Genomic DNA, 21,811 nt, shown 5'->3' on the forward strand with positions numbered 1-21,811 from the left:
TCCATGGTTCAGTTCCCTTCGAATAATATTTAATTATTATACTGCATTTGTTCAATTTGAGCAGATGTGAACAAGCCAATACCAATATTCATCTTGAGCATTGGAAATTCTAGTCGGTAAATAAATTTATAGTTTCTATTATAAGTTATATGGTTCGCTACTGACCCCATACGGATCCATAGAGGGTTAGTAAAATCCATAGGGGTGAGGCCGGAGGCCGACCGAGTCCCCTATGAATTTTATTCACCCTCTATGGATCCGTAGGGGGTCAGTAGTTAACAGTGTAACGAATTTATCGGACGCTGGACTTTTTCTGCGACGTTTTGTTGAAAAATAAACAATGAAACACAACAACATTAATAGATGACGTCGCCAGTAACGCGTCATGAACCCCATATGAAACTTACTAACCCCATACGGTCTCATAGGGGGTCACCACGTGACGGCGTTTAACCAATCACAACGTGATAATTAATCTGCGGTCCGATAAATAAATGTATATGGTGAGTGTAAGACTGTGAATATCAAATTCAAGGTATCACGAGAGTATGAGTGCAAGCTCTTGAATAGATCAGTTATTAGAACAGTATGTGAGTGCAAGACTGGTAAAACAGGGTAATTTAAGCCCATGCCAGTGTGAGTGAAAGACTGTTAATATCGAAGTTCTAGTGATAGTGCGAGAGCAAGACTGTTAATATCAAATTCAAGGTGTCACGAGAGTATGAGTGCAAGATCTTAGATATATTAAGTTATTAGAACAGTGTGTGAGTGCAAGACTGGTAAAAAAGGATAAAAGCCCATGCCAGTGTGAGTGAAAAACAGTAATATCGAAGTTCTAATGATAGTGCGAGAGCAAGACTGTTAATATCAAAGTTCTAATGAGAGTGTGAGTGCAAGATCGTGAATATTACATGTATTGCAAGTGCGAATTTAAGACTTCAAATAAAAGGTCAAAACCTAGTGTTAGTGCAAGCTCATGAATATGTCGACATTTCTTATGAGAGTGTGAGTGCAAGATCATAAATATCACATTTCTCATGAGAGTGTGAGTGCAAGATCATGAATATCACATTTATTATGATAGTGAGAGTGCAAAATCATGAATATCACAATTCTTATGAGAGCGAGAGTGCAAGTTAATGAATATTACGGTTCTGATTAGAGTGTAAGTGCAAGATAATGAATATCACATTTCTTATGAGAGTGTGGTTGCAAGATAATGAATATCACATTTATAATGAGAGTGTCTATGTAAGATACTGAATTACACTTTTCTGATGAGAGTGAGTGCAAAATTATGAATATCACATTTCTTATGAGAGTGTGTATGTAATATACTGAATAACACATTTCTGATGAGAGTGTGAGTGTGAGTGCAAAATCATGAATATCACATTTCTTATGAGAGTGTGTATGTAATATACTGAATAACACATTTTTGATGAGAGTGAGAGTGCGAGTGCAAAATCATGAATATCACATTTCTTATGAGAGTGTGTATGTAATATACTGAATAACACATTTTTTATGAGAGTGTGAGTGTGAGTGCAAAATCATGAATATCACATTTCTTATGAGAGTGTGTATGTAATATACTGAATAACACATTTTTGATGAGAGTGAGAGTGTGAGTGCAAAATCATGAATATCACATTTCTTATGAGAGTGTGTATGTAATATACTGAATAACACATTTCTGATGAGAGTGTGAGTGTGAGTGCAAAATCATGAATATCACATTTCTCATGAGAGTCTGAGTGTAAGAGCTTCAATATCACATTTCATGAGAGTGTTTGTGCAAGATCATGAATATCAAATTTCATTAGTGAGTGTGAGCGCAAGATCGTGAATATCTCAATTCTTATGAGAGTGTGAGTGCAAGATCATGAATTCAAAGTTCTAATAAGTACAATAACAAAGTTACCAAAAGCTCAAACACATCAAATGAATGAAAAGACCAAAACTTAAGTGAAAATTATTCAATTTTTACAATTTGAGTTAAAGTATTTTGAAGTTTAAATTTTTATTTTATTTCTAAAATTTCTTCTTACAAAAGTTACATTATTTTTGGAATGTTAATTTTTTATAAAGAAGAATGACATACAACTTTAATATTTAGATTACGTAATTAAGACGGATAACAAAGAGACATGTAAGCGCTAAATTATTTACTTTGGATTATGGACCTTACATGTAAATTAAGGCTTTTGTTAAACAACCTTTTCCTATGACTCATGTGTTAAATTGTTTATAACACCTGTCACCCATGACTGGATTATTGACCAACCAGTGAAAATAGGTTGTGGTCAAGGGAGTTTTACAAGGTAATTTTTGATTGGTGAAAACTGGAGAAAGTTAAGAAATCAGTGATCATGTGACCACGCCCGCATGGAAACAATTTATGTTTTCAACGGTCACTTTGATTACTGATTTCAAGAAATAAACATCTATATTTACTAGAACTTTCTCTTGTTTTACACCAGGTAAGCTGAATTATATTTTTAATATTTTTGTTCTATTTAAATTAAAGAGTTTAGCTCGCTTTATATTTTGGAAAAGCTAACTAAAGTTAAAATTCATTTTATGATATTCACTTTAATTAATTGTATATATTTTGTATAGATTATATTTCGTTTCCATTGAGATTAATTATTTTTATGTTGGTTACGCTTAGGACGCGATGCTTTTTATTTATGTAAACAATTGAGATACATTTCAAGAATTTATTTAATTCATATCTATTTTATGTTTAGAAACATTTAGTTAATTTTATAATAGTTATTTGTAAAAGATTATTTAAAGTCCGGAAATATTTCATATTGTATCCGTATTAATTTTAAGTATTACAATGTCCAGGGGAGATAATTTGTAATTTTTATTTGCCGGGAGAAATGTCTTTTGTTGATAAAGCAATGATTAAGAGTTAAATCGAAAGCTAAATAACATAGACATGAGACCTTATATTCTACTTTATTATTCTGTAAGTTGTGTTTTATATTTTGTATATAGATTGCATATTAAGTTCATTACTTAGGTTTTACAAAGCGACACTTGTCCGCAAGATATAAGTTTGTTTACAAAATTGTTTGAACATTTTGAATTGACTTTAGAACTTTTATTTAAAATTGAATTTAGTTAATTTTATTGTATTACACACATATACGGAACTCGTGACCGAAGTACATGTTTGTTGCTAAGCAACATTGGTATATTGTTATTTTAATATTTTACATACCAATTTATTCAGAAATAAATTGTATTTGGTATTAGATTTTATGCGATTAAATATAGAAATAGTTTGGCAAAGATTTTATTAATTTTAAAGGTTTATTATTTCCATAGCAACAAGTTAATATATAAAACATTTTAAATTAAGTATTCTTTTTAGTTGAAATGATTCGGTTTATTTTACATATTGTATTATGTATTATTCTGTACGTTAAGTTTTGTAAAGCAGTTTCACTTGATAAAATAGAGTTTGGGCAAGTTTTATTTAATTAGTTAAAATTTGCATAGAGTTATGTCCCTTAATTTAGTTCATTTGTGAAATTCTAAATTTATTATCAAGTGAGACATGCTATTTTATTGTGTAAAATCTGTAGCACTTTGATTACTGATTTCAAGAAATAAACATCTATATTTACTAGAACTTTCTCTTGTTTTACACCAGGTGCTAAAAGTCATCAGACACAGCACGAGAAGTTGGTACAACATTTGGTGGAGAGACCGAAAGATCCAAAGCTAGTCCCAAAACAAGTAAGAAGATAACATCAGCAACATACAAATGCCAGCACCACTGAATAGCTACCTTCTCCGAAGTCAAGATACTATAAGACCAGAAGCAAGGGTGCATCAACAAGCAACAGAGACAACAGCTTCAACGTCAACAGCTTCAACTTCAACATCAACAGGTCCTGTCCTATTAACAGAAACAATATCAACTGTGACCACACCCACATCAACAGAATCAACTGCATCAACAGCATCAGCAACATCAACTGCACCAACAGCATCAACACCTGCAGTAGTCCAAGTGATAAGAGAAGTGAGTGTGAACATGCCGTCAGGAATAAACCTAAACAATTATGATGGGAAATCATCTGCATCACAATGGTGGGGATATTTTATACGTTGGACCCTCATACAAAAAATGTGCGAACAACAACAGTGTAATTCTTTTCCATTCTTTATGGCAGATGGTATTCCAAAACAATGGTTTGCAACACTTTCAGATACTGTGCATAATTCATTACAGCTATTGAAGGATGAATTTTTCAAACGCTTTGAAAAATCACAAGGGCTGTTTGATGTTAACATTCTCCACTTAAAACAAGGCCAAAACGAAAGAGTGGATGAGTTTATGGCAAGATTACAGGAAAACACCATAGGACAGGACATTCCTGACAATATAAAGATAGGCATTGCAATTCAAGGTTTCAGAGGGGAGATAGGGAAAACAGTCCACAACACTTTTCCAAAGCCAGTTACCTTGGAACAATTAAGGGCCATTGCAGAAAATGCAGAGAAATCGGAACAACTTGTACCAGCATCGTCAATAACTGCTGATACGATTGCAGCAATACTGGAGGCCAAGATGCAGGAACCATTGGAGGAAATTAGAAGACTGCATACCTCGATCAACATGGCAAAACCAAACCAGCCTCAACAACAGAACAAACACAGGTACAACAAACCAAGACCAAACTATCAACAAAGACAGGGTTATCAACAACAACATGCTTTTGTACCGCAACAACAGTACATTCAACAACAGCCAGTAGTGTATAATGGACAACAGTACAGCCAACCGATGCCAGCAGCAGTACAGAATCCATATCACCAGCAGCAGCAACAACAACAACAAGATGATGGTTCATGTGAAAATTGTGGTATGTTTTGTGGTACTAATTGCCCAGCAAGAAATAAAGAGTGTTTTAATTGTCATAAGATAGGGCATTATGGTCGTAAATGCAGAGGTTCTCAAAAATCTGGTCAAAACCCCCCTTTTCACCGCTAGGGATTCGCGCCTGTCCCTAGGCATTTGTCAAAGGATAGGCACAGAGGTAGAAATTCTTTTGCAGAGGTAAATTTGGTATTGCCTATGCAGAAAAATACTTCAATTATTGATATCAATGGCAGAAAAACACATGCATTGATTGATACTGGTGCAGAAATTACTTGCTGTAGTTTTGATTTTTATAGCAAGTTGTCCCTTTCTGATAAACTTTTGCAATCAGATATTCCATCAATTAAAGGTGTAAGTGGACATAGGTTACAGGTGCTAGGAAAAGTTAATTTACCAATTTCATTTAAAGGTGCTGTTTTTAATTATCATGTTTATGTTATAGATGGGCTACATCATTCTTTTATAGTAGGTTGGGATTTTTTACATGCAAACAAGATTAATATTGATTTTTCTAAAAGTGTATTACAGGTACCAGATAAGGAAAATGCAGATATTCCTAAAGTATGTATGATACAGACTACTAGTACTGGCCTTGCTAGAACGTATTACCCTGTCACTATTTCTCCATTTTGTGAAATGAATGTTGGTGTCAAAATTTCAAAAAGAAATTCAGGAGAAATAGTTCTTTTGGAACCAGTAAGTAATTTAGCGGATTCCAATCTTACGAGTGCTAAATGTTTGGTCAAAATTATTAAGAAAAGAGCAGTCATAAGATTGATGAATCCTACAAATCAGAAAATACATATTCCCGCAACAAAAGTGCTTGCTTCTGTATCAGACATTGATTCAAATTTTATTCATGATTTAGATAATAACATGCCATCTGTTGCTAGTTTACAGCAAACTAAGGAAGCCAAGGAACCTATTAATTTTGATTTCAGCACATCTGATTTGAATTCTGAGCAGAGACAGAAAATGCAGACATTTCTTGCTTCTTATAGAGATATTTTTGCAACTAATTTATCTGAATTAGGTTTTACTAATAGGTACAAGCACAGAATTGAAACTTTTAGGGATTCCAGACCAGTCAAAATGGGATTTTATAACCAGTCTCCTCATATGCACAAAGAAACAGAAAAGCATTTGGTAGAGATGAAGAAAAACAACATCATTAAAGAATCAACCAGTGAGTATCATTCACCTGTTATATTAGTGAAAAAGAAAACTGCACCGGGTCAGCCTCAGCAGTACAGATTTTGTGTGGACTTTAGAAAATTGAACCTTCAAACAAAAAATTCGTCCTTTCCAATTCCACGGCTAGAAAACGTATTTGACACGATTGGTGAAGTGCAGCCACAAATTCTGAGTTGTCTCGACCTTCACAGTGGATTTTGGCAAGTCGAGATGGACGAGGAAACAAGACATAAATCAGCTTTTATTACTCGTAATGGTGTCTATGAATTTCTCAGAATGCCTTTTGGTCTTAAAAATGCTCCTATTAGTTTTCAACAGCTCATGTCTAATGTTTTACGTGGTCTCAATTGGCAATTTGTTTTAGTTTATGTGGATGATATTTTAGTATTTAGTAGGAGTTTTGAAGAGCATCTTTCGCATCTAGAACAAGTTTTCACTCGTCTTCGTGATGCAAATCTCACATTGAAACCAAGCAAATGTGTGTTTGCAGCAAAAGAGGTGAAATACTTAGGTCACATCATTTCAAAAGAAGGTATTAAGGTGGATCCTGAAAAGACGAAAGCTATTAGTACTTTTCCTGTCCCTACAAGACAAAAACAGGTCCGCTCATTTTTGGGAATGTGCAATTATTATCGACGCTTTGTTGATTCATATTCTAAGATTGCCACTCCTTTAAATGGGTTGTTAAAGAAGGAAAGAGAAAGAAGTTTTAAATGGAATAGGGAATGTCAAGTAGCTTTTGACAATTTAAAACAGGCTTTACTAACACCCCCTGTCCTGGCTTACCCTGACATGAATAAACCCTTTATGCTGACTTGTGATGCTTCAAATTCAGCTATAGGTTTTGTTCTAGGTCAATTAGACAGTCAGAGAAAAGAGCGTGTCATTGCTTTTGGTGGTAAAAGTTTATCCAAAACTGAACAGATTTGGAATACAACTGAAAAAGAGTGTTATGCAGTAGTTCAAGGTGTAAAAACATTTAACACTTATCTTGCTACTGGCAAATTCACTATATATACTGATCACAAAGCATTGACATATCTTATGAATCAGAAGGCAAATACAGGTAAACTTACAAGATGGGCAATGGACTTGCAGCATTACAATTTTGAGATTAAGTATAGAAAGGGTTGTAACAATCAAGTAGCTGATGCTCTCAGTAGACGCTCATATCCTGAACAGCCTGACGATGAAAATGAAGTCGCAGCTGTAAAGGTATCTGAATTGAATACTAGAACAGAAGCTAGTGGCAATGATAAGACTTGTGAGAGTATCCAAGTGGAATTCTTTTATGATGATTACACTATGGTTGCTCCATTAGATCCCGTTATTGCCAGACCAGAATTGTCAAACCTTCCTGCTATTGCAAAGTTGCAACAAAATTGTCATGATTTTGGAAATATGTACAAATTTCTTACTCAGGGTATTCTTCCTGCAGACAATGATCAGAGTTCAAAAGTTCAAAAATCTGCTCAAGATTACTCCATCTGTAATAATGTTCTGTATAAATGGTTTCAGAAGAGAGTCAGAGTTAATAATGGTGAAAAATGGATCAAACAATTATGTCTCCCTCAAGCTCTGAGAGAGGATGCTCTTTTAAGTTATCATGATAGTTTCGTAGGTGGTGCCCATCTTGGGATTGAACGTGTTTATCATGCTTTGAGTCTTAAGTACTTTTGGCCTAGAATGCACCAAAGTATTGAAAACTACATTCGATCATGTGATCGCTGTCAGAGAATTAAAAGAGATACAAAGGGTAAGAAACCACCTCTTAATCCTCTGCCAGTTGACACAACTTTTGAAAGATGGCATATGGATTTTCTGAAACTCAGTAAAACTAATGAAGGTTATTCTTATGTGTTGCTTTTAGTAGATTCTTTTTCAAAATGGAGTGAGGCCTTTCCTATGAAAACTCAAGAAGCTTCTGAGGTTGCAAAGGTTTTATTTCGTGAAATAATTAGTCGTTATGGTGCAATGAAGTGTTTAGTCACAGATCTTGGTAGAAATTTTGTATCGAATTTGGTAAATGCTTTGTGTGAAATGTTGAATATTACAAGGCATCATACAAGTTCCTACCATCCTCAGACAAATGGATTAGTGGAAAGGACCAATAGCACATTAATACAGGCAGTCAGAGCGTATAGTGATAAGGACCAAAACAATTGGCCAAATAAACTCCCAGGTATTTTAATGGCTTTTAGAAATTCTCCATCTACTCAATCAACAGAGTATTCTCCCTTCTCAATGGTGTTCGGCAAGGAGATGAACTTACCTTTTGACGCATCTGTTTTGCCAAAAGACAATCTGTCAAAAGATGCAAAACACCATTTAGAAGAAATAATTTCAAACCTAAAAATTACCCAAGATTTGGCTGCTGAAAATATTAAGCTTAAACAAGCAAAAATGAAAGAACGATACGACAAAAATACCAAAATTCCTGAATTTAGGCTTAGAGATAAAGTTTTACTTAAAGAACATGTAGTCCCAGTCGGTCGTTCACCAAAATTAGTTGATAAATTTAATGGTCCTTATTACATAACTGACTGTGGGCCGAATTTTACATATAAATTAAGACGCTGCAGTGACCAGAAGGAAGTTAAAGCTATGGTCAATGCGAGCAATCTTAGGCAATATGTAGATCCCACTGATTTCCGTGACCCGCCACAAGCTCCAGAACGTCCAGTTCCAGATAATCCACCCGATGCGCAAAATAACCAACCTGCAGATAATGATCAAGATGATCAAATTGCAGACGATGAGAGTACAGATTCAGAGACTAACAGTGATAATAAAGATGAACCAAACAATGCTAATGATGATACATTTCATGAGGTTGAGACACTACTAAATACAAGGAAAACAAGAGGAATACAGTATTTTCTTGTAAAGTGGAAAGATGGTTCCAAACCGACATGGGAACCAAAACAGAATATTGGAGAGGGATTGATACATGAATACTTTACGAGGAAAACAAAAAAAGGAAGGAGGAGAAAACAGAGGAAATATTTTACGAGGCCATAGGTGAAAACAAATTACTGTGCAAATTTCACTGGAGTAACACAGATAAAGCTTTAATGGCGAATAACTCACTTACATTCAAATAATCTGGATTGTACTCCAGTTTCGAATCTGCGCAGTGGACCTTTCTTTAATTATTTGACCCTTTGATTAACATATTTTTTCTAATTTCAGAAATTTGATAGGCAAATTTTGATGTGAAGTCAAACCTAACAGAATGCATATGTGTTTTGTTGTCAGTAGTGCTAGAGTACGGCCGTACTCATTCGACTAATCATCACTTTTTTTTATTTTAGCAATTTAGTGTCCTGAGAAACTAGAATCCATTCCAATGTTATAGTTATGTATGATGAAGTTAAGTGTTCAGTGAAATGTTACCAAGAGCCAAGTGGAGGAGTTTAGAGTGTATTAATGTTTAGTTTATTTCTTTTTGTAGGATTTAGAACACAGTTATATTAAACATATTTTTAGATTACATTATGTCATAGAGATTGCAGATCATTAGATTGCAGATCGTGAGATTGCAGATCGTGAGATTGCAGATCATTAGATTGCAGATCATTAGATTGCAGATCATGCGCTTACAAGGAGTGAGCATATAAGAAATCATTCATTTTCATGTTTTATATTTGAATTTTATATTGTTAGATACGTCTATTAATATGAAAATGTATTTGGTACTTTGACTTTTCTGTTGCACTAGCACCTGGTTTACTTGATTTTTCATTATTGGAAAACTGCATCAGTACTATATAAACACACATATTTTAGTGTGAAGTGTTAATATCCCTCCTCATATTGCAAAATGACAATACTTATTAAATGCATATTTGCAAACATACAATACCTCAGTGCCTCTCCGTTACAAGTGTATTAATATACATCCTTTGAAATTTTGGAAGTGTCTTATTGAATATCTGCAATTATGACCATAAATATATGTATTTTTTATTTTTTTAACTTAAGTATTTTATGGGCATTAGATCACAAAACTACATTCACATGATTGTGATATATAAACATTGACTCTATATGAACTTTTACATTATGTTTATCATACTTTTATTCTTTTTACATGTATATATATATAATTATTATTCTTATTTTATCAGTTCTGATGATGTTTCAAATTCAAGCTTTGGGACAAAGCTTAGTGAGGTTGAGGAAGAGTTGTTATAGAAAAATTATGAATTGCCAAAGACAAAATTTTAATATAACAGACCAAAACTTAAGTGAAAATTATTCAATTTTTACAATTTGAGTTAAAGTATTTTGAAGTTTAAATTTTTATTTTATTTCTAAAATTTCTTCTTACAAAAGTTACATTATTTTTGGAATGTTAATTTTTTATAAAGAAGAATGACATACAACTTTAATATTTAGATTACGTAATTAAGACGGATAACAAAGAGACATGTAAGCGCTAAATTATTTACTTTGGATTATGGACCTTACATGTAAATTAAGGCTTTTGTTAAACAACCTTTTCCTATGACTCATGTGTTAAATTGTTTATAACACCTGTCACCCATGACTGGATTATTGACCAACCAGTGAAAATAGGTTGTGGTCAAGGGAGTTTTACAAGGTAATTTTTGATTGGTGAAAACTGGAGAAAGTTAAGAAATCAGTGATCATGTGACCACGCCCGCATGGAAACAATTTATGTTTTCAACGGTCACTTTGATTACTGATTTCAAGAAATAAACATCTATATTTACTAGAACTTTCTCTTGTTTTACACCAGGTAAGCTGAATTATATTTTTAATATTTTTGTTCTATTTAAATTAAAGAGTTTAGCTCGCTTTATATTTTGGAAAAGCTAACTAAAGTTAAAATTCATTTTATGATATTCACTTTAATTAATTGTATATATTTTGTATAGATTATATTTCGTTTCCATTGAGATTAATTATTTTTATGTTGGTTACGCTTAGGACGCGATGCTTTTTATTTATGTAAACAATTGAGATACATTTCAAGAATTTATTTAATTCATATCTATTTTATGTTTAGAAACATTTAGTTAATTTTATAATAGTTATTTGTAAAAGATTATTTAAAGTCCGGAAATATTTCATATTGTATCCGTATTAATTTTAAGTATTACAATGTCCAGGGGAGATAATTTGTAATTTTTATTTGCCGGGAGAAATGTCTTTTGTTGATAAAGCAATGATTAAGAGTTAAATCGAAAGCTAAATAACATAGACATGAGACCTTATATTCTACTTTATTATTCTGTAAGTTGTGTTTTATATTTTGTATATAGATTGCATATTAAGTTCATTACTTAGGTTTTACAAAGCGACACTTGTCCGCAAGATATAAGTTTGTTTACAAAATTGTTTGAACATTTTGAATTGACTTTAGAACTTTTATTTAAAATTGAATTTAGTTAATTTTATTGTATTACACACATATACGGAACTCGTGACCGAAGTACATGTTTGTTGCTAAGCAACATTGGTATATTGTTATTTTAATATTTTACATACCAATTTATTCAGAAATAAATTGTATTTGGTATTAGATTTTATGCGATTAAATATAGAAATAGTTTGGCAAAGATTTTATTAATTTTAAAGGTTTATTATTTCCATAGCAACAAGTTAATATACAAAACATTTTAAATTAAGTATTCTTTTTAGTTGAAATGATTCGGTTTATTTTACATATTGTATTATGTATTATTCTGTACGTTAAGTTTTGTAAAGCAGTTTCACTTGATAAAATAGAGTTTGGGCAAGTTTTATTTAATTAGTTAAAATTTGCATAGAGTTATGTCCCTTAATTTAGTTCATTTGTGAAATTCTAAATTTATTATCAAGTGAGACATGCTATTTTATTGTGTAAAATCTGTAGCACTTTGATTACTGATTTCAAGAAATAAACATCTATATTTACTAGAACTTTCTCTTGTTTTACACCAGGTGCTAAAAGTCATCAGACACAGCACGAGAAGTTGGTACAACAGATATCTAAACTCCTCACTTTTATGTCAGTTGCATAGAATTTCATTATATTGACAACAATGTGTGAGCATAACAACCAGAAATAGTAGGCAAAAATGTCAAAATTGGCGTACAGAAGTAAATATTCCATTATAGTCTCACTATAAAATCAAAATAACTTTTCCAACAAATAAAATGTAATAAAGACACTCTATAGACAAAGTATATAAGCCAACATGAAAGACAAATCAAAATGAACACAATAACACACTGGTGGGATGTATAAATACTGAGCCACACCACATGTTTATGACCACAAGAGTGCACACACTGAAATGTCTGGCCTTCTTTACTAATCATTGATACTCTGTTGAAAGTTCTAAATATAAGTTTTACTACAACTATCACATACACTTAACATGATTCAAGAAAATGAGGTCAAGGTCATATAAACCAAACACAAAGAAATACACATACACCTTACAGTCATTCAATACACCAAATACAGTGGACCTATTGCTTATAATTTTTTTACAACAGACTTAGTGAGCTACCATTTGATTTTTATGGGGGGGGGGGGGGGGGGGGGGGGCTAGGATGAAATTTGAAAAAAAGGCAGGACAGGATTTTGAGTTAAAAAAAAAAAGGCAGGATGAGTAACTTGGCAAAAAAAACTAGAGGCTCTAAAGAGCCTGTGTCGCTCACCTTGGTATATGTGAATATTAAACAAAGGAAGCAGATGAATTCATGACAAAATTGTGTTTTGTTGATGGTGATGTGTTTTTAAATCTTACTTTACTAAACAGTCTTGCTGCTTACAATTATCTCTATCTATAATGAAATTGGCCCAGTAGTATCAGTGGAAATGTTAATTAAAAATTTACAAATTTTATGAAAATTGTTAAAAATTGACTATAAAGGACAATAACTCCTTAGGGGGTTAATTGACCATTTCGGTCATGTTGACTTATTTATAGATCCTACTTTGCTGAACATTATTGCTGTTTACAGTTTATCTTTATCTATAATAATATTCAAGATAATAACCAAAAACAGCAATATTTCCTTAAAATTACCGATTCACGGGCAGCAACCCAACAACAGGTTGTCAGATTCAGCTTCCAATTACAGGGCAGATAGATATTGATCTGATAAACAAATTCACCCCAAGTCAGATTGCTCTAAATGCTTTGGTTTTGAGTTATAAGCCAAAAACTGCATTTTACCCCTATGTTCTATTTTTAGCCTTAGTGGCCATCTTGGTTGGTTGACCTGGTCACGCCACACATTTTTTAAACTAGATACCCCAAAGATGATTGTTGCAAAGTTTGGATTAATTTGGCCCAGTAGTTTCAGAGGAGAAGATTTTTGTAAAGATAACTAAGATTTACGAAAAAATGGTTAAAAATTGACTATAAAGGGCAATAACTCCTAAACGGGTCATCTGACCATTTCGGTCATGTTGACTTATTTGTAGATAATACTTTGTTGAACATTATTGCTGTTTACAGTTTATCTCTATCTATAACTAGAGGCTCTAAAGAGCCTGTGTCGCTCACCTTGGTCTATGTGAATATTAAACAAAGGAAGCAGATGGATTCATGACAAAATTGTGTTTTGGTGATATGTTTGTACATCTTACTTTACTGAACATTTTTGCTGCTTACAATTATCACTATCTATAATGAACTTAAACCAGTAGTTTCTGTCGAAAATGTAACCGGTAGTAAAATTTTACAAATTTTATGAAAATTGTTAAAAATTGACTATAAAGGACAATAACTCCTTAGGGGTCAATTGACCATTTTGGTCATGTTGACTAATTTGTAAATCTTACTTTGCTGAACATTTTTGCTGTTTACAGTTTAACTCTATCTATAATAATATTCAAGATAATAACCAAAAACAGCAAAATTTTCTTAAAATTACCAATTCAGGGACAGCAACCCAACAACGGGTTCTCTGATTCAACTGAAAATTTCAGGGCAGATAGAACATGACCTGATGAACAATTCAACCCCGTGTCAGATTTGCTCTAAATGCTTTGGTTTTTGAGTTATAAGCCAAAAACTGCGTTTTACCCCTATGTTCTATTTTTAGCCATTGCGGCCATCTTGGTTGGTTTGGCGGGTCACGCCACACATTTTTTAAACTAGATACCCTAATGATGATTGTGGCCAAGTTTGGATTCATTTGGCCCAGCAGTTTTAGAGGAGAAGATTTTTGTAAAAGATATATAAAATTTACGAAAAATGGTTAAAAATTGACTTTAAATGGCAATAACTTCTAAAGGGGCCAACTGACCATTTTGGTCCTGTTGACTTATTTGTAGATCTTACTTTGCTGAACATTATTGCTGTTTACAGCTTATCTCTATCTATAATAATATTCAAGATAATAACCAAAAACAGCAAAATTTCCCTAAAATTACCAATTCAGGGGCAGCAACCCAACAACCGGGTGTCTGATTCATCATGGTCAAAGGGTTTTATCTGCCCTATATTTAAAAAGAAAGGTGATCCTGCAAATGCTGATAACTATAGAGGTATTACAATATTGAGCTGTTATGGAAAATTGTTTACATGTATTTTGAATAATAGATTGTTCAATTATTTGGAAAGTTTAGGATTATTATGCGAAGAACAGGCAGGCTTCAGAAAGGGGTATGGCACTGTTGATCATATCTTCAATTTGAAATGTCTCATTGATTTGTATTTATTTAGAAGAAAAAAATTGTATTGTGCTTTTGTTGATTTTCGTAAGGCTTTTGACTCTGTTAACAGAATATTATTATGGCAAAAATTGTTACGCAATGGTATAGATGGTAAACTGCTGATTGTATTACAAAACTTGTATAAAAATGCAAAATCTTGTGTAAGAGATGGATCTAATTGTTCAGATTTTTTTGCATCTAATATTGGTGTGAGGCAGGGTGAAAACCTTTCGCCCCTATTGTTTTCTATTTTTCTTAATGATTTGACTGAGTTTATGTCACATGCTTATAGTGGTCTGAATGATGTTTGTAATATGTCTCATTTATTGTTTGACAATGATGATATTGAAGTGTATTTTAAATTGTATTTGTTGTTATATGCGGATGACACAGTCATTTTTGCAGAATCTGCAGTTGAGTTACAATCAGCATTGAATGCAATGTATTTATATTGTGAAACATGGAATCTCAAAGTTAATACTGAAAAAACCAATGTTGTTATATTTTCTAAAAGCCGACAGGCTGATAATGTTCATTTTACATATAATAATGACCGTTTATCTGTTATTGATGAATTTCAATATTTAGGTATTGTATTTTCTAGAAAAGGTACTTTTCATGTTAATAAATCTAGACTGGTTCAACAAGCTAGAAAAGCAATGTTTTATGTATTACGTAAGGCAAGAAAATTGTATTTACCTATAGATGTATTGTTACAACTTTTTGATGCTATGGTTGCCCCTATATTAATGTACGGTGCAGAAGTTTGGGGTTATGAGAAAAATGATGTTATTGAATCACTACACTTAGAATTTTGTAAATATATAATGAAAGTTAAAAAATGTACACCTAATTGCATTGTTTATGGTGAACTAGGTAGAGTACCAATGTCTGTTAATATTAAAGCAAGAATGGTTGGTTTTTGGAAACGTATTGTTACTGGCAAAAAAGAGAAAATTTCTAGTACATTGTATGAAATGCTTTATAAACTTGATTCTGGTAATGTTTACCACTCTAAGTGGTTGAATTGTGTGAAAGATATTATATCTGAATGTGGTTTTATTAATGCCTGGAATAATCAATATATAGATACAAATTGTCAGTTGTCTAAAAATGTGAAACAGTATTACCACAATTTGTTTGTAAATGAATGGAAGGCTCAGATATTTAATACCTCAAAATGTTTAAATTATAGAATGTATAAGTCTGAGTTTGGTTTTGAAGATTATTTAACTACCTTGCCTTTTGATCTTAGAATTAATTTGTGTAAATATAGATGCAGTAGTCATAGGTTACCTATTGAATGTGGTAGATTTTATAGCATTGATAGATCAGAAAGAATATGTGATTTATGTAACAGCAATGTGCTAGGAGATGAATTTCATTATATATATGATTGTACTTTCTTTAATGCTGAAAGGCTGAAATTTTTGCCTGCAGATATTTGTAAAATTAAAAATACTATGAGCTTCTCTAATTTAATGAACAGCAAAGATAAATTTGTTCTTGTTGGCTTAGCCAAATTCTGTAAAATTGTAATGTCAATTTATAAATGATATTTACCTTCCCATTTATTCATGCATTTGTAAATATGTTTGTTATATTATTGTACTATCATGCCTCATGTGAGGCCTTTAGTGAAATAAAATGTTTCATGTTTCATGTAAAATGTTTCATGTTTCATCTGAAAATGTCAGGGCAAATAGATCTTGACCTGATAAACAATTTTACCCTTTGTCAGATTTGCTCTAAATGCTTTGGTTTTTGAGTTATAAGCCAAAAACTGCATTTTACCCCTATGTTCTATTTTTAGCCATGGCGGCCATCTTGTTTGGCGGGTCACGCCACACATTTTTTAAACTAGATACCCCAATGATGATTGTGGCCAAGTTTGGTTTCATTTGGCCCAGTAGTTTCAGAGGAGAAGATTTTTCTAAAAGTTAACGACGACGGACGACGACGGACGACGGACGACGACGACGGACGCCAAGTGATGAGAAAAGCTCACTTGGCCCTTCGGGCCAGGTGAGCTAATAATATTCAAGATAAAAACCAAAAACAGCAAAATTTCCTTAAAATTACCAATTCAGGAGCAGCAACCCAACAACCAATTGACTGATTCATCTGAAAATTTCAGGGCAGATAGATCTTGACCTGATAAACATTTTTATCTCTGTCAAATTTCCTCAAAAGGTTTTGGTTTTTGAGTTATAAGCCAAAAACTGCATTTTACCCCTATGTTCTATTTTTAGCCGTGGCGGCCATCTTGGTTGGTTGACCAGGTCACGCCACACATTTTTAAAACTAGATACCCCAATGATGATTGTGGCCAAGTTTGGATTAACTTGGCCCAGTAGTTTCAGAGGAGAAGATTTTTGTAAAAGATTACTTTAATTTACGAAAATGGTTAAAAATTTACTATAAAGGGCAATAACTCCTAAACGGGTCAACTGACCATTTTGGTCATGTTGACTTATTTGTAGATCTTACTTTGCTGAACATTATTGCTGTTTACAGTTTATCTCTATCTATAATAATATTCAAGATAAAAACCAAAAACAGCAAAATTTCCTTAAAATTACCAATTCAGGGGCAGCAACCCAACAACCGATTGACCGATTCATCTGAAAATTTCAGGGCAGATAGATCTTGACCTGATAAACATATTTACCCCCATGTCAGATTTGCTCTAAATGCTTTGGTTTTTGAGTTATAAGCCAAAAACTGCATTTTACCCCTATGTTCTATTTTTAGCCCTGGCGGCCATCTTGGTTGGTTGACCGGGTCACGCCACACATTTTTTGAACTAGATACCCCAATGATGATTGTGGCCAAGTTTGGTTTGATTTGGCCCAGTAGTTTCAGAGGAGAAGATTTTTGTAAAAGTTAACGACGACGGACGACGGACGACGACGGACGCCGGACGCAAAGTGATGGGAAAAGCTCACTTGGCCCTTCGGGCCAGGTGAGCTAAAAAGGCAGGATGACAATTGTTGTAAAAAAGTCAGGATAAACTAAGAAAAAAAAAGGCAGGACCGAATAGACTGAAAAATAAAAAGGCAGGACAGAGATTACAAATAAAACAAGAGGCTCTCAAGAGCCTGAATCGCTCACCTTAATTCTTTTGGTTAAATCTCTCATCAATGATTATTTTGGCTTTTCAATTTATTTAAATGTTTTTTGGATCGTCCTATTTTCTTCAAAAGCCAAAAAAAAATAATCATTTTCTCCTATGTTCTATTTTAGCCATAGTAGCTATGTTTCTTGACATACAAGGAAATAAAATATAAAATTTATACTAAATACTCTGAAACTCATTTAGCCTAAGTTTGGCTAAAATTGATACAGCAGTTTCAAAGGAGAAGATTTTTTAAAGTAAGTCAACATGATGAACAAATTGCGAAAAAAGTCCTTAAAGGGCAATAACTCCTTAAGGGGTCAATTGACAATTTTGGTCAAATTGACTTAATTGAAGATCTTACTTTGCTGAACATCATTGCTGTTTACAGTTTATTTCTATCTATAATTATATTCAAGATAATAAACAAAAACAGCAAAATTTCCTTAAAATTATCAATTCAGGGGCAGTAACCCAACAACAGGTTGTCTGATTCATCTGAAAATTTCAGAGCAGATAGATCTTGACCTGATAAACAATATTACCCCAGGTCAGATTTGCTCTAAATGCTTTGGTTTTTGAGTTATAAGCCAAAAACTGCATTTGACCCCTATGTTCTATTTTTAGCAATGGCGACCATGTTTGTTGATAGATCAAAACTTCGGATACAAGTTACAAACTACATACCCTAAGGAACATTCAGTTAAAGTTTGGAAGTATTTGGCCCAGTAGTTTCAGAGGAGAAGAATTTTGTAAAAGATTTTTAAGATTTACGAAAAATGGTTAAAAATTGACTATAAAGGGCAATAACTCCTAAAGGGGTCAACTGACCATTTCCGTCATTTGACTTATTTGTAAATCTTACTTTGCTGAACATTATTGCTGTTTACAGTTTATCTCTATCTATAATAATATTCAAGATAATAACCAAAAACAGCAAAATTTCCTTAAAATTATCAATTCAGGGGCAGCAACCCAACAACAGGTTGTCTGATTCATCTGAAAATTTCAGGGCAGATAGATCTTGACCTGATAAACAATATAGCCCCAGTTCAGATTTGCTCTAAATGCTTTGGTTTTTGAGTTATAAGCCAAAAACTGCATTTGACCCCTATGTTCTATTTTTAGCAATGGCGACCATGTTTGTTGATAGATCATAACTTCGGATACAATTTACAAACTAGATACCCTAAGGAACATTCAGTTAAAGTTTGAAAGTATTTTGCCCAGTAGTTTCAGAGGAGAAGATTTTTGTAAAAGATAACTAAGATTTACGAAAAATGGTTAAAAATTGACTATAAAGGGCAATAACTCCTAAAGGGGTCAACTGACCATTTCCGTCATGTTGACTTATTTGTAAATCTTACTTTGCTGAACATTATTCCTGTTTACAGTTTATCTCTATCTATAATAATATTCAAGATAATAACCAAAAACAGCAAAATATCCTTAAAATTACCAATTCAGGGGCAGCAACCCAACAACGGGTTGTCTGATTCATCTGAAAATTTCAGGGCAGATAGATCTTGACCTGATAAACAATATTATCTCAGATTTGCTCTAAATGCTTTGGTTTTTGAGTTATAAGCCAAAAACTGCATTTGACCCCTATGTTCTATTTTTAGCAATGGCGACCATGTTTGTTGATAGATCAAAACTTCGGATACAATTTATAAATTAGATACCCTAAGGAACATTCAGTTAAAGTTTGAAAGTATTTGGCCCAGTAGTTTCAGAGGAGAAGATTCTTGAAATAGTTTACGACGACAGACGACGGACGCCAAGTGATGGCATAAGCTCACTTGTCCCTTCGGGACAGGTGAGCTAAAAAAAGGCAGGACACAATTTTTCATCCTAGCCCCCCCATAAAAATCAAATGGTAGCTCCCTTAACCAAGAAAACAAAAAAAATGACCAATGAACCATGAAAATGAGGTCATGGTCAGATGAACCACGCCAGGCAGACATGTACAGGTTACAATTCTTATATACAAAACATAGGTTGATCTATTGCTTATAGTTCAAGAAAAGCAGACTAAAACACAAAAACTAAACATTGAGCAATGAACGGTGAAAATGAGGTCAAATAAAACCTGCGAGACTGACATGTACATTATAAAATATTTCCATACATCAAATATAGTTGACCTTTTGTATATATAGTATGAGAATAAAGACCAACACTCATAAACTTAACTTTGACCACTGAACCATGAAAATGAAGTCAAGGTCAGATGACACCTGCCAGTTGGACATGTACACCAAATATACTAGACCTATTGCTTATAGTATCTGAGATATGAAATGAGGTTGAGGTCAAATGAAAACTGTCTGACAGACATTCACCTTGCAAGGTAAACACATACCAAATATAGTTATCTTATTACTTATAAGAGAGAAATTAACATTACAAATAATTTAAACTTTTTTTCAAGTAGTCACTGAACCATGAAAATGAGGTCAAGGACAATGGACATGTGACTGGTGGAAACTTTGTAACATGATCTATATACAAAGTATTAAGCATCCAGGTCTTCCACCTACTAAAATGTTAAGCTTTTTAGAAGTAAGCTAGAGCAGCGGTAGCCACCACCACCAAATCATGTAGACTCGACAACAAATGCACAGCAAAGCTTAACAAAAATGTACAAGGACATGAAGGACAAATAAATTGAACACATTAACATATAATTAAGATAATAAACACCTTTAATATATATTTAGAGACCATCATCATGATCAGGTTTCATTTGTGAAGTTGATATGGAAACATCAATATGGTTGGTATCTCCCAATGAATAATTTTAGAAAATGGATGAAACATTCTTTTACATAACCCTGGTTTTGTCAACTTTCTGCTTAGACATGGGTGAAGTTTTATGAAGTCTGAATAGCAGTTGCAAGCTCTTGATAATTGAAATGAGTTAGGATATGTATATTCCATATGCAGGTAAAGTTGGTATATTGCTGCTCAAGTTAGGGAAATTTATAATTTAAAATTAACCAGATGCTCTGCAGGGCGCAGCTTTATACGACTGCAGAGGTTGAACCCTAAATGGTTAGGGCAAGTATGGACACAACATTCAAGCTGCATTCAGCTCTAAATTTGATTAAATAGTTGACACAGCATAGGTTTCTGACACAGAATGAATGTGGTCTAATGAACTTAAAAAATAATTTTGCCTTTGAGCAATTCACTATGCTGTTGAATATTAATCCTCTCAAAAAAATGTTTGAAGAAATTTTCTTTTTATTTATGAAATCTGAAATGAAAAAAATTGACCCCCCAATTTTTTTTTCACATCCCCCTTTCCTTTATTTCAAAACTGATCTCAATTCAAATTTCTAATGAAGTTTGCAACAATACCTACTCATTTAAATACATCATAAAATATTAAAATGTAAAAAAAGTGCTTGTTATCACTGAATGGTAAAGATTGTTTTAATCTATCAGTTGGTAGTAAAAGTGAATATACATTGTATATTGTATAAAACAATGATTTAAGTTGATTCAACTACTATTCTAGACAAAGAAAGATAACTCCAATTGAAATCCAATTGGAATTTCTTGCTATTGCACAATATTGTGCAATTAGATATTTCTTGCTATTGTGCAATACTGTGCAATTGAAGATTTCTTGCTATTGCTGAATACTGTGCAATTGAACATTTCTGGCTATTGCACAATACTTAATATAATAATTTTGGATCCTGATTTGGACCAACTGGAAAACTGGGCCCATAATCAAAAATCTAAGTACATGTTTAGATTCAGCATATCAAAGAGGCCCAAGAATTCAATTTTTGTTAAAATCAAACTTAGTTTAATTTTGGACCCTTTGGACTTTAATGTAGACCAATTTTAAAACAGGACCAAAAATTAAGAATCTACATAACACAGATAGATT

The 21,811-nt window shown here is 32.9% G+C and overlaps 1 protein-coding gene across 1 annotated transcript; it reads left to right on the plus strand.

Moving 5' to 3' along the window:
- Positions 1-1,980: 1,980 nt before the first annotated feature.
- On the plus strand, positions 1,981-5,017 carry LOC134725178 (uncharacterized). The gene is made up of 2 exons (XM_063588790.1): positions 1,981-2,980; positions 3,671-5,017. The coding sequence occupies exon 2, from the start codon at positions 3,785-3,787 to the stop codon at positions 5,015-5,017; it is 1,233 nt and encodes a 410-aa protein (XP_063444860.1). The 5' UTR covers positions 1,981-2,980; positions 3,671-3,784.
- The last annotated feature ends 16,794 nt before the right edge of the window (positions 5,018-21,811 follow it).

Source organism: Mytilus trossulus, chromosome 7, assembly GCF_036588685.1.
Source record: "Mytilus trossulus isolate FHL-02 chromosome 7, PNRI_Mtr1.1.1.hap1, whole genome shotgun sequence".
Taxonomy (NCBI): Eukaryota; Metazoa; Mollusca; class Bivalvia; order Mytilida; family Mytilidae; genus Mytilus; species Mytilus trossulus.